This window comes from Oryctolagus cuniculus, chromosome 1, assembly GCF_051225735.1.
Source record: "Oryctolagus cuniculus isolate XC-2025 breed Fujian yellow rabbit chromosome 1, ASM5122573v1, whole genome shotgun sequence".
Lineage (NCBI taxonomy): Eukaryota > Metazoa > Chordata > Mammalia > Lagomorpha > Leporidae > Oryctolagus > Oryctolagus cuniculus.
In genome coordinates this window covers 161,074,851-161,086,767 of record NC_142867.1, presented here as the reverse complement: position 1 = coordinate 161,086,767, position 11,917 = coordinate 161,074,851, and the positions used below count along the sequence as shown (strand labels likewise).

The following is an 11,917-nucleotide window of genomic DNA, read 5'->3' as shown; positions in this document are numbered from 1 at the left end:
AGTTTGGGGTTCTGTGTTCCCGCCCGGTGACTCCTAAGAGAGATCACGAGCCAGCGCGAGGAGAGCAGAGGGCAGCCCTTGCCGTGCGCTCTCGGCCGCCCCAGGTTCTGGTTAGAGGCACGGCACTCTCGAGCTAACCTCAAACCTTCTCAGGCGTTCCGGCTCCGATGCCGGGAAGCGCCCCCGCCGCCCCACGCCCTCGGCCACCCCGCCGCCGCGCGGCCTCACTGCCGAGAAGTCCCTCGCGCACACGGCGTCAGCAGTTCCCGCGCCCCGGGCGCCGTGACTTCGCGCGGCCCCGTCCTTCCCGACGTCCTTGGCTTAGCCCTCTCCCCCTCGGGTCGCCCCACGGCCCCTCCTCCAGCAGCACCCTTCCGGGAGGGGCGCGTGGCGGGAGTTTAAAGCCGGGCTCCCTTGGGATCGCTGTCCACGGCGCGTCCCTTGCGTGCTCCTTCAGCCGGCGCTCGGCGGGTGGGAATAGATTCTAAGTGTGCCAACTCTGCCGCGCCCTGGCCACGGGGTCCCTCCCTGCGCGAGGGTCTCAGTGAAACACTGAGGGCAAAGCCCGGATCCTGGAACCCCCTTGGAGCCGGTGCAGGGTCAGCAGAGACTCCGAGGCCGCGGCGCGAGCGCTGGGCGCGCGTGGGTCAGAGTAAGGGTGCGCTGGGGCCGGCCGGAGGCGGACCCGCCGGGCGGCAGGTGGGTGCGGCCGGCGGGAGCCCGGGCAGCGGCGGCGGCGGCGGCGGCAGCGGCAGCAAGTGGTTGGGCCGTGCGCATTTCCTTCCCTCCCCCTCGGCCCCGGAGCCCGCCCGCCCGCGGTGCCCAGTGCGCGGCGCCGTCGGCTTCGCTCCCCGTGCTCTCCCCGCCGCCAACGCCGCCGCCGGCTGCTCCGGCCCCCGCCGGTCCATGTCCCTCCCCGTGGTGCTCCCGGGCTCCTGCTGCCCGGTGGCCGGGCTTTCGGGCGGGCCGCAGGCCGGGGGCTCGGGCGCCGCGGCCGCAGCAGCCCAGGAGCCGCCGCTGCCCCCGCTGCGGCCGCGCTGGCCCCGGGGCGCGCTGCCGCCTCCGGCGCGGCCTCGCTGCGCTGCCGCCGCCTCCGCCGCCGGGGTACTGGCCGCACCGCCTGCGCTCTCCTCCCGCCGGGCCGCCGCCGCCTCTGCCGCTGCGGCCGGCGCGGCCCCGGGCTCCGCGCTGCTGCCCGCCCGCCCGCTGTTGTCCCTCGGGCTGCTGCAGCTGATCCTCGGCTGCTGCATGGTGGCGCTGAGCTTCGGGGCGCTGTCGCTGAGCAGCTCCCCGCAGGTGAAGAACTCGTGCCCGTTCTGGGCTGGCTCCTCGGTGAGTACCGCCCGCCTGTCCGCTCGCCCTGGCGGGGCCAGTCCCGGGGCTCTGGCTGGTCCCCTCCACTGCCCCCTTGGATGGCGCCCAGAGCTGCAGCCGGGGAACACGGCTCCACAGGCGTTGAAGTTTTTGGAGGTGTTGGGGCTGGAGAGCGGAGACGCGTGTCTCCGAGTTCAAGTGCATTAGAGTGCACAGAGCATTGTGTCTGTCTATGAAGCTGCTACGATAAAATGAGGGTATAGCTACCTCTTTGAGGGACTGGAAATTTGGGGCGTGCGGCGAGAAAGTGGGAGGAAATAACTCAGCTGCTTTGGGGAGCCGAGCGCTTGTGCTGGCAACGTCCACTCCCAGAGGGCAACGGTTCTTCTTGTTTTGTGCACCGGTGCTATCACCAGGGCCTGGCACATAGTAGGCATGTTTGTGGGAGGGAAGAAGTGACAGGTGGACTGGGGGCCAGGCCCTTGTTCTCCCGCAGGCACATGTAAATGTATAGTTATCTGGTGTAGGCTGGCTCCAGTGTCTTTGGGGTGAGTTCAGGAGATAATGAGAGGGTGTGTGGAAAGGCCCGCTGGCACCTGGTCATTACAGGAGGCCCAAGCCGGGTGGGGGTGGGTCTTGGAGCCTTGCAGGCTGCTGTGCAGAATTGACTTCTCAACAACCTGAACCTGTCATTATGGATGAGCCTCAGGAGTGCAAGGTCCGGAGCTGGGGATGCCTGCCTTGCTCTGGGGCCCCGGTCCCACCTCCTCCAATCAGGAAGGCTGGCACTGGGACAAAAGGGTGCCCGTTTCTAAGTAAGGCTGCAGACTGCGGCCAGCTCTGCTTCTGAGCACTGTCACCATTGCAAAGTATCCAGCCCTGTGGCGTTTGCTGGGCTTTGATAGAGCTGGAAGCAGGTCTTTGTTTGAATGGCGGGGAGACAAGCAAAGGAAACAACCTTTCAGGCAGCCAAGTAAACCCAAAAACCTGCCAAGGCTCACAGCTGAGCTCTGTAATGGGTACATGCCCCGTGTGTGTGTGTGTGTGTGTGTGTGTGTGTGTGTAAAAACTGCTTATTTGCCGTTCCACACATAAGCAGTTTCAAGACCAAACTTTAAGAATGTTGGGAGAACTCAATGAACCCAAAGTAATTGTTCGAATAAGAACACTGGGTTCCCTGAGCCTAGCCCGAGAGTTTATGCTTCCCCTGCTGCCCGTTTGCTCTCCTTGTGAAATGTGTTGATGTTGAATGATCCTGCTGGGGTCGGTCCTGTGCTGTGGTGAATGAGGTTCAGGACCTGTGCATCAAGGGAAAAATCCCACCCCTGTAGCCGCATCTCTGGGATCTGCTGCTAGGCTCCCCGAGTGTTCTGGAAAACTCCAGAGCGGCAAGTGTTCTCAACAAGGGCGGAATTGGATCCGTTAGGCTCTCCACTCCACTTGTCAGACTGAATTCTGCCAAACGGTGGATGCATTTCATTTCTCTAAATACCGGAGGCCAGGAATGAATCTGGCATACATTTTTAGGGATTTGCTCTTTGTAAAATAAAAAATCTACTATCCTCTCAAACAGAGCTAGTTTAGGATTATTAAAAACTACTTTTCTCTTCTGGAATTAAAACCTGGAATCACTTTCCTATTGTGAATTATTTTAGAGGTAAATGCACTTAGAGGTCTCTCAAGCCATGGCTGAATTTGATGAAGTGTATTTAAAAAAGCCAACCATCGGAAGATCAAGTCTGAAAGACTCCGAGATCTGGAACTGACAGGTTCTCTAATGTATACGAGGGCGCTTCAGAAGGTCCGTGGAAATGGAATTGAAAGAGAAGTTTATTTCAGTGCAACATTTTTTGAAGTCTGCGCATTTACAGGGTCTTCCAAAGGTTCCTGGAAAAGTCATATTCTGAAAAAAATTATGCATGGCTTTCAAAACTTTTTGCATCAAAATAAACTTATGCTTGAATTTCATTTTCTGTGAGCTTTTTGAAGTGTTTTCATTTACCATTTCTTCCCACCCTCACACCAGGTCTGTATACAACCTGGTACCTGTTGGTTGGTTTTACTTTAGTGACCTGCTCAGAATTTACAAAGTGACGGTAGAACCAATGGCTGCTGTATCTACAGAACAATTAAATATGATATTAAGAAGATGGCATAAAGGAGGAGGTACTTTTTTTCTGAAGGGAGGAGAGAACTTCCACTTTGCTTATGGCCTTGTCTAAATACTGATAGAGTTTGTGGGTTCAAAAGGCTTCCATAGCCTAGGCAGCTCATGTCAAGAGCCTCAGGTGGTCACTGACGTCATACATAAAGAGTGTTCGTTGTTAAATTAACAATAGGAGTCACTGTGCACTAACTTCCCATGCAGGACCTCTGTCCTCAATGAATTGTATTATGAGAGTTAACTGTAAAATTTGTTCTTAAACAGTTTGTGTGTGTGTGTGTTCATGTGCAAATTGTTGAAATCTTTACTTAATATAGAGTTCATCTGTGTATAAAGTTAATTGAAAATGAATCTTTTTTTTTTTTTTTTGGACAGGCAGAGTGGACAGTGAGAGAGAGAGAGAGAGAGAGAGAGAGAGAGAAAGGTCTTCCTTTTGCCGTTGGTTCACCCTCTAATGGCCGCCACGGCCGGCGCACCGCGCTGATCCGAAGGCAGGAGCCAGGTGCTTCCCCTGGTCTCCCATGGGGTGCAGGGCCCAAGCACTTGGGCCATCCTCCACTGCACTCCTTGGCCACAGCAGAGAGCTGGCCTGGAAGAGGGGCAACCGGGACAGAATCCGGCACCCTGACCGGGACTAGAACCCGGTGTGCCGGCGCCGCTAGGCGGAGGATTAGCCTATTGAGCTGGGGTGCCGGCCGGAAAATGAATCTTAATGGAGAATGGGACTGGGAATGGGAGAGGGAGGAGGGGGTAGGAGTGGGATGGGAAAGTGGGTATGGTGGGAAGAATCACTATATTCCTTAAGTTGTATTTATGAAATTTGTATTCCTTAAATAAAAGGTTTCTTTGGGTGGGGGAGATGGCATTAGGTGCCATGATTCTCTTGATATTTGAGGAAAAAACATGCCTTTTCATATGCTTTGATTTTATGGACTTGGGAGAGATTGTTTATTAAAAACCTATATTGGGGGAAAAACTTGAGTCTGTGCAAGCACTACGTGGAAAACCCACATATACTTCTCGCCTAGCTTCGACCGTCTCTTCCCGCCTTCCTGGGCTGTGCTGCTGGCCCTGTGCGTTCTGATAAACTCTCGAGGGATGAGGATTCCAAGTAGGGGAGGAGTCAGGTCCCTGATGCTCCTGAGTCTCTTTGGCAGGTTCAGTTTCTTTATTAATTTAAAGCAGATCTCAGGCATCATATCATTCCGTCTGTCAATATTTCAGTGTGGGTATTTCCTGGAAGAACGTATAACCAATCTAGAGAGACAGCCTGGGAATAAACAGGATGTGTTAGCGCCTCTCCCACATTTAACATTTGTTATAAAAAATTTTAAAACCTCCACAATGAGCGGTGAGCCTTTAGCCCAGCGGTGAAGATGCCAGTTGAGATCTCCATATTCCGTATCAGAGTTCCGTGGGTGGGTTCCGGCTGCGGCTCCTGACTCTGGCTTCCTGCTGATGCTGACCCTGGGAGGCAGTGGTGATGGCCCAGGTGATTGGGCGCCTCCACATAATTGGGAGGCCTGGATTGAGTGCTGGCTCCTGATGTCGTCTCCATCCTCCCAGGCCAGTGTAGGCATCTGAGGGGTGAATGGGAGCTCCCATGTGTGCACGTGCTCTCTGTGTCTCTAAAGCAAAACAAAAACTCAATGAGTGTAGAGAGTATAATGACCCCCACCCCTACTTTAATAGCTATCAGCACCCTCCCCCTTCTTAACACCCACTGGATTATTTTAAAGAAAATTCCAGCCATTAAATAGTTCAGGCAATTATTTCTGAAAGGGGCCTAACATCACATTATTATCAACTTAAAAACAGGTGAACTAAGATTTTTATGAAAAAATATGATTTGAGGACTGCAGAGGGATTTTCTAAAGCACGTTTTACTACACAATTTGCCTATGTGTAGTGTCCCGCTCAGAGTTTAGTGCATTTAGAGTTGTGTAACCATCACCACAATCAATTTTAGATCATTTTTATCACTCCAGAAAGTTGTTAGCGGTTACTTCCCTTGCCCCTGTGTGTCCCCCTAGGCACCCACTGAGTGACCGACGGTCTCTTTAGATGTGCCTGTTCTGTGCATTCCAGGTGAATGGGATCCTGTCATACGTGGTTTTGAATGACTGAGTTCTTCACTGGGCGGGTCTTCAGGACTCATGGTCTTAATGGCTGGTGTCTTTAGCCCTGCCTGCCTCTTGGCCACAGTGGCGATCCATGGTGTGGGTGTCCCATGACGGCTTTGTTCCTCCAAAGTGTCTTTGGCATGGGAAACTAGGGAGTTGAGTGGAAGTGCCTAGTTCAGTCTCAGGTTACTTCAGACCCACGCAGGAATGCAGTAGAAGAATATCCTCATAGCCCGAGCCTTGAGTGGTCATGTGGCATGTTAATCTGCTACATGAGCTAAACTTGCCAGGCTCCTTCTGGCTTCAATGAAAACAATTTTTTTAAAAATACTTATTTATTTGAAAGGCAGAGTGATAGAAAGAGAGAGCGAGCTGTCTTCTGTCCTACTGGTTCACTCTCCAAACACCTGCAACAGCCAGAGTTGGGCCAGGAGCCCAGAATTCTATCCCAGTCTCCCACTTGGGTGGAAGGGGGCCAAGCACTTGAGCTGTCATCTGCTGCCCCCCCCCTCCCCCCAGGAAGCTGGATCTGAAGCTGGAGCAGAAGTGGAGGCAGGAACTCGAACCCAAGCACACTTGTATGGATGTGGGTGTCCCACATCCTCCCTGGGACCATCCATCCCTGCTTCCCTGGGCCCATCCCTGGAGTGAAACTCCTGCTTGCATATTTGATGTAAAATGAGGCTCCAGGGGAAAACGAATCCACTTGAAAGGATTATTTTGTTGAACACGGCGGCGTGGTGTGAGGATGTTTTTCCGTGATATCTCTGAATGAATTCTCAGCCTGAACCTGAGGTTCTCGAGGCTTCTCTGAGTTTTCAGAGCCTCAAAGTGGATATTTTATGCGGTTTGAAATACATTTGAGAAAGAACAAGTCCTGCCAAGGTTCTTTGTCCCTGTTTTGCAGTCATATTTGCAGGAACCTGAAGTGAGGGCTTTTAAAGAACTCTTTGTTTCTGAGCCCTCAGTGGTTAGGTATTTTTTTGCTGGTGTCCTTCCTTAATGACTCAATGTACCATTATCGCCGGTGCGTGGAGCTAAGGGGTTAAATACCTTTATAAACAACCTGACATTTGGCTGCAGGTGGGTGGCCAAGAGAGGCACTCTGTGGCTATGTTCAGGTCATGATGTCCTGGCTTCCCACTCGGGGGTGTGTTTAGTTAATGTTATTTGGATCCTGCTGTATTATGGGAGACCTAGTCTACTTCACTGTACTAGGTTAAATGGAAGAATAGAGAGCATTGCATTGGTTTCTCAATCCTTCAAGAAAAAACAAAATTCCTGACTTTGATGATACGTATGATCCTCGAGAGACAGTTCAGGCATGTGGAAGAGAGTTCATTGTTGTGTTTTGTTCTTCTTTGTCATCGCTAATGTTATTATCTACAGACATACACATCTGTCTGCCGTTAGTGAGCGAGCTGCATTCCGAGAGCAGCATCCATGAGTCCAAGATTCTTTGGCAGAGTTCCACTTCTAAAGAGATAGATATGAGGGGCCGGTGCTGTGGTGCAGTGGCTTAAAGCCCTGGCCTGCAGTGCCGGCATCCCACATGGGCACCGGTTCTAGTCCCGGCTGTTCCTCTTCCTATCCAGCTCTCTGCTATTGCCTGGGAAGGCTGTAGAAGTTGGCCCAAGTCCTTGGGCCTCTATACCCACATGGGAGACCCGGAAAAAGCTCTTGACTCCTGACTTTGGATCAGCTCGGCTCCAGCCGTTGCCGTCTGGGGAGTGAACCAGTGGATGGAAGACCTCTCTCTCTGTCTCTGTGTCTCTCTGTAACTCTGTCTTTCAAATAAATAAAATAAAAATCTTTAAAAGAGATTGATATAGGTGAACCTTTTCTTTTTCCTTTTTCTTTTTTAAAATATTTACTTATTTATTTGAAAGGCAGAGCTATAGAGAGGCAGAGGCAGAGAGAGAGGGCGAGAGCGAGAGAGAGTCCATCCACTGGTTTACTCCCCAAATAGCCACAACAGCTGGAGCTGGGCCGATCTGAAGCTAGGAGCCAGGAACTTCCTCCATGTCTCCCACATGGGTGTTGGGGCCCAAGGACTTGGGCCATCTTCCACTGCTTTCCGAGGACACAACAGAGAGCTGGATTGAAAGTGGAGCAGCCGAGACTCAAACGGTACCCATGTGGGAAGCTGGCACTGCAGGTGCTGACCCCTCCTTTTTCTTTTTAAAAATTGCAATGACTAAATAGAAAAAGAGATGAATGATCCAATAGGGAAACTAATATAAAGTTTCTGAAGCCTCTTCCAGTTAAACCACAGTAAGTATATTTTTCCTATCATATTCATTAAACACTGCGTAATACTTAAGGGACATTTTGAATATATTTTTGGAATGAACATAGCTTTTCTTCTATCCTTTATTTTATTTGACAGCAAAGTTGGATAAGTTCTATACCTTGAGAAGTCGTTGAACTTTTTTATCTGTAAAATGGGTGGGATGATTCTTGCCTTAGGATTGGCTTTGTGAGTGTGTATCAGAGAACTTAGAGTCAGCGCTTCACTGCTGGACCCTTGCACCAGACCTGGTGTTTACTGTGTCTCCACCAATGCTTTTTAAACACTAAGGCAATATGTAATCCAAATAAAGTCAACAGGTCAGTGTTGGTTTTTTGTTAGTTTGTTTTCAAGGTGTTATGGCCATCATTATGTATCCATTAGAAATATCCAGTGGTCTGCTTTTTCAGTTTTTTAAATCAGTTATGCTACTGAGATAGGGAGGAGTCTCTCTCTCCTTCTCTCTCTCTCTCTCTCTCTCTCTCTCTCTCTCACACACACACACACACACACACACTGGCATTGTTCAATTGCCCATGCAAAGGAGAGAGGATGAGGTAGGTTAGTGAGAGGTTTGACAAATTGTTTGTGCTTATTTACAAAGTAAACACAGGACATTTTACAACATGACTTTCTTTATCCCCGTGTTTAGATACAGCAGCTTTTGACAAATGATCCAGAACATTTTTGACCTAGGGCATGTTGATGGATTAGCAAAGGAAAATAGGGCAGTAGAATGATAAGCTTTTGATCTTAATCATTTAGTTGTTAAGCTGGAAAATTAAGGCACATTAACCAAAGACAGTGGGTAACAGCGACCCTGGCCTGGATTATCTCAGAGTCTTTCTGTACAGTGTCTAAAAAAAAGCAGGGCCTCTGCTTTTTCCTATAAGTCAGGATGAGTAAGTGACCAATGAGTGAAACAAAAATTATAATCGGTCTTGTTATAATGATAGAAAGTTGGGTCTTAGAAAATAGGTTCTTGCTTGTTCATTTGGGGCAAGTTGCACCTTGCACTGGGTAGAACACTGGAGGAGCTGGGTTTTGCTGCTGGTGTATTCTATTAGGACGCATGGGGGTGAGCATTGTGTCCAGGCTGCCACAGGCATCTTTGAGCAAGGTCATCTCCTGCGTCTGGTTTTCATTTCACCGTTCATGTGCTCATTCTTGCCCTAACTGAGTGGAGTGCCTGCTGGGGCCCTTAGTGGTTTAGCAGTGAGAGCTCACAGGTGCAAGCCTTCATGAGACTGACAGGGAAACAGGTAGCAGTGTTGTGGAGTAAGGGGGCCACCAGAGCCACTGCTACAGAACCTTCTTGACGCCCTTCTGGTGAGCTCCAGCTCCTGCTGCCACCCAGGGAGCTGGAGGCATCGGACCCACCGCCTCCTCCTCTTTTCCCTTCCCCACTCCACTCTGCATTTGTGCCTCCCACTGCTGCGTTGGATGAAAGGTGAGCATCCCCTGCCTAACTCTTGAGCTCTTTAAGAGTCTTCTTGCCTCTGCAGCCCCTCTGCTCCCACCACCTTTCCAGGAGCTCCAGCCAGCCCTGCTTCCTCTTCCCCTCACCTCTCGCGGGGCTTGAAGAGAGGGAGAAGTGGAATGAAGATAGGTGTGTGCCTCTGTTGCGGAGGGTTAGGCCCCCGGAGCATGCAGCTGCAGTTCCCACCTGCAACTGGAATGCAGTTTCTTAAAGCATCCCTACAAAGAAGGGCCGTTCTCAGAAAGCCTGGTGAGATTTAACCTGGGTGATGCTGAGCCCACAGAACAGCTCAGCTGCAAACAACATCTTTAAATTGTTTCTCTTCCTACCCGTGGACTTGATATGTCTTGACTTACTTGGGTTTTCATTTAGTATACATACATGTATCTGTATATAACAAATGTATCATTTATTTTTGTCAGAGAGAGAGAGAGAGAGAGAGAGAGAGAGATCTTTGTTTCCCTGGTTTGCTCCCCAAATACCTTCAACAGCTAGGGCTGGGGCAGGCCAAAGCCAGGAGTCTAGAACTCCATTTACATCTCCTGTGTGTCTAGCAGAGGACCAAGCACTTAAGCCATTACCTGCTGTGCTAATTAGGATGTATTGGTGATGCCGGCGCCACGGCTTACTAGGCTAATCCTCCACCTAGCAGCGCCGGCACACCGGGTTCTAGTCCCAGTCGGGGCGCTGGATTCTGTCCCGGTTGCCCCTCTTCCAGGCCAGCTCTCTGCTGTGGCCCGGGAGTGCAGTGGAGGATGGCCCAAGTGCTTGGGCCCTGCACCCACATGGGAGACCAGGAGAAGCACCTGGCTCCTGCCTTCGGACCAGCGCGGTGCGCCGGCCGCAGTGCGCCGGCCGTGGCAGCCATTGGAGGGTGAACCAATGGCAAAAGGAAGACCTTTCTCTCTGTCTCTCTCTCTCACTGTCCACTCTGCCTGTCAAAAAAAAAAAAAAAAAAAAAAAAAAAAAAAAAAAAAAAAAAAAAGGATGTATTGGTGGGCAACTGGATTGCAAGCAGAGTGGGTAGGACTTGACCTGGTACGCATCCATGTGGGATGTGGGCATGCCAGGTGCAGCCCACTGTGCTACAATACGAGCCCCTTCATTTAATATTGCTTAGTAAGCTCTGTATTTCTCCCAACTGAGGTCTCTTTCCTTGTATTTTGAGAGTCTTGATATTTCTTATTTGTCAGTGTAAAGGTTTTTTATTTTTAATTTGAGAGGCAAAGGGAGAGGGAGAGACAGAGACAGACAACCAGAGCTCCTATCCATTGGTTCACTTCCCAGATGCCTGCAGCAGTTAGAGCTGGGCAGAACCAGGAGTCAGGATCTCAATCTGGGTCTCCCACAGGGTGGCAAGAATCCAGTTAATTACTTGAGCTGTCACTGCTACCTCCTGGGGTGTGCAGAAGCAAAAAGCTGGTGTGGGGTACAAAACCCAGTTATTCTGATGTGAGATGTGGGCATGTTAAACGGTGTCTCAACTGCCAGGCTAAATGCCTGCCTAGTCATATACACTTTTTTTTTTTTTTGACAGGCAGAGTGTACAGTGAGAGAGAGAGACACAGAGACAGAGAGAAAGGTCTTCCTTTTCCGTTGGTTCACCCCACAATGGCCGCTGTGGCCAGCGCGCTGCTGCCAGCGCACCGCGCTGAGGAGCCAGGTGCTTCTCCTGGTCTGCCATGTGGGTGCAGAGCCCAAGCACTTGGGCCATCCTCCACTGCACTCCCGGGCCACAGCAGAGAGCTGGCCTGGAAGAGGGGCAACCGGGACAGAAACCAGTGCCCCGACCGGGACTAGAACCCTGGCTGCCGGCGCTGCAGGTGGAGGATTAGCCTATTGAGCCGCAGCAACGGCCGTCATATACACTTTGTACCTATTGTTACAATTCCATTTTCTATACTTGGTTGCTTGTGTATGCAAACAAAATACCACCCACTGAAGGGAGAAACAAAGAGAGTTTAGTTTTTTTGTGTCAGAGATCCTTCATTTAAAATGACAGCTGTGTCTGTCATGATTTATTGAAATACAAAATGGAAATAACTTTCAACCTAGCAACTCCATTCTTGAGGCTTCATCCAACAGAAATAAAAGCACCAGTTTTTAAAGATTTATGTTCATGCATGTTTACTGCTGCATTGGTTGTGAAGGCAAATAACTGGAAATAGAGCAAATGTCCATGAATATGGAAATGATTGAATGCATTAGGTGCAGCCATACAATGGGATATTTTGTAGCGATTAAACTGAAACGAATCAGAACTATTCCAGTGGACATGAGCTTTCTGGGGGGCAGTTATTGAGAGAGAAAGCTGTAGAAAAGCAGACCTTTCATGATCCACTTTTTTTTGGGGGGGGTAAGAATTATGCCCTGTATGTTTGCATATACAGATACATGTTTGTAGTGATGAGAATTTATGGAGAAATACATATTATGTAAAATGTGCAAACGTACCACACTGTTAACATGGAGGTGGGGTGGGGAGGTGGAAGGTATAGCATACACATTTCACTTTTTATGGCTTTTGTGGCCTGGGCTGGACATCT

General features: G+C 50.4%; 1 protein-coding gene across 4 annotated transcripts in view; it reads left to right on the top strand.

Annotated features, from left to right (window-relative positions):
• Window positions 1-453: 453 nt before the first annotated feature.
• ENTREP1 (endosomal transmembrane epsin interactor 1) overlaps window positions 454-11,917 on the top strand; it is an 80,605-nt gene continuing 69,141 nt past the window's right edge. Inside the window, exon 1 of one of the 4 annotated variants that reach the window (XM_002708235.5) lies at window positions 454-1,332. In XM_002708235.5, coding sequence (XP_002708281.4) covers window positions 907-1,332 — 426 coding nt within the window. In that variant the 5' untranslated portion in view covers window positions 454-906. The remainder of the gene's footprint in view (window positions 1,333-11,917) is intronic. The other 3 variants (XM_089336952.1, XR_016237083.1, XM_051846407.3) reach the window with 3 other exon arrangements.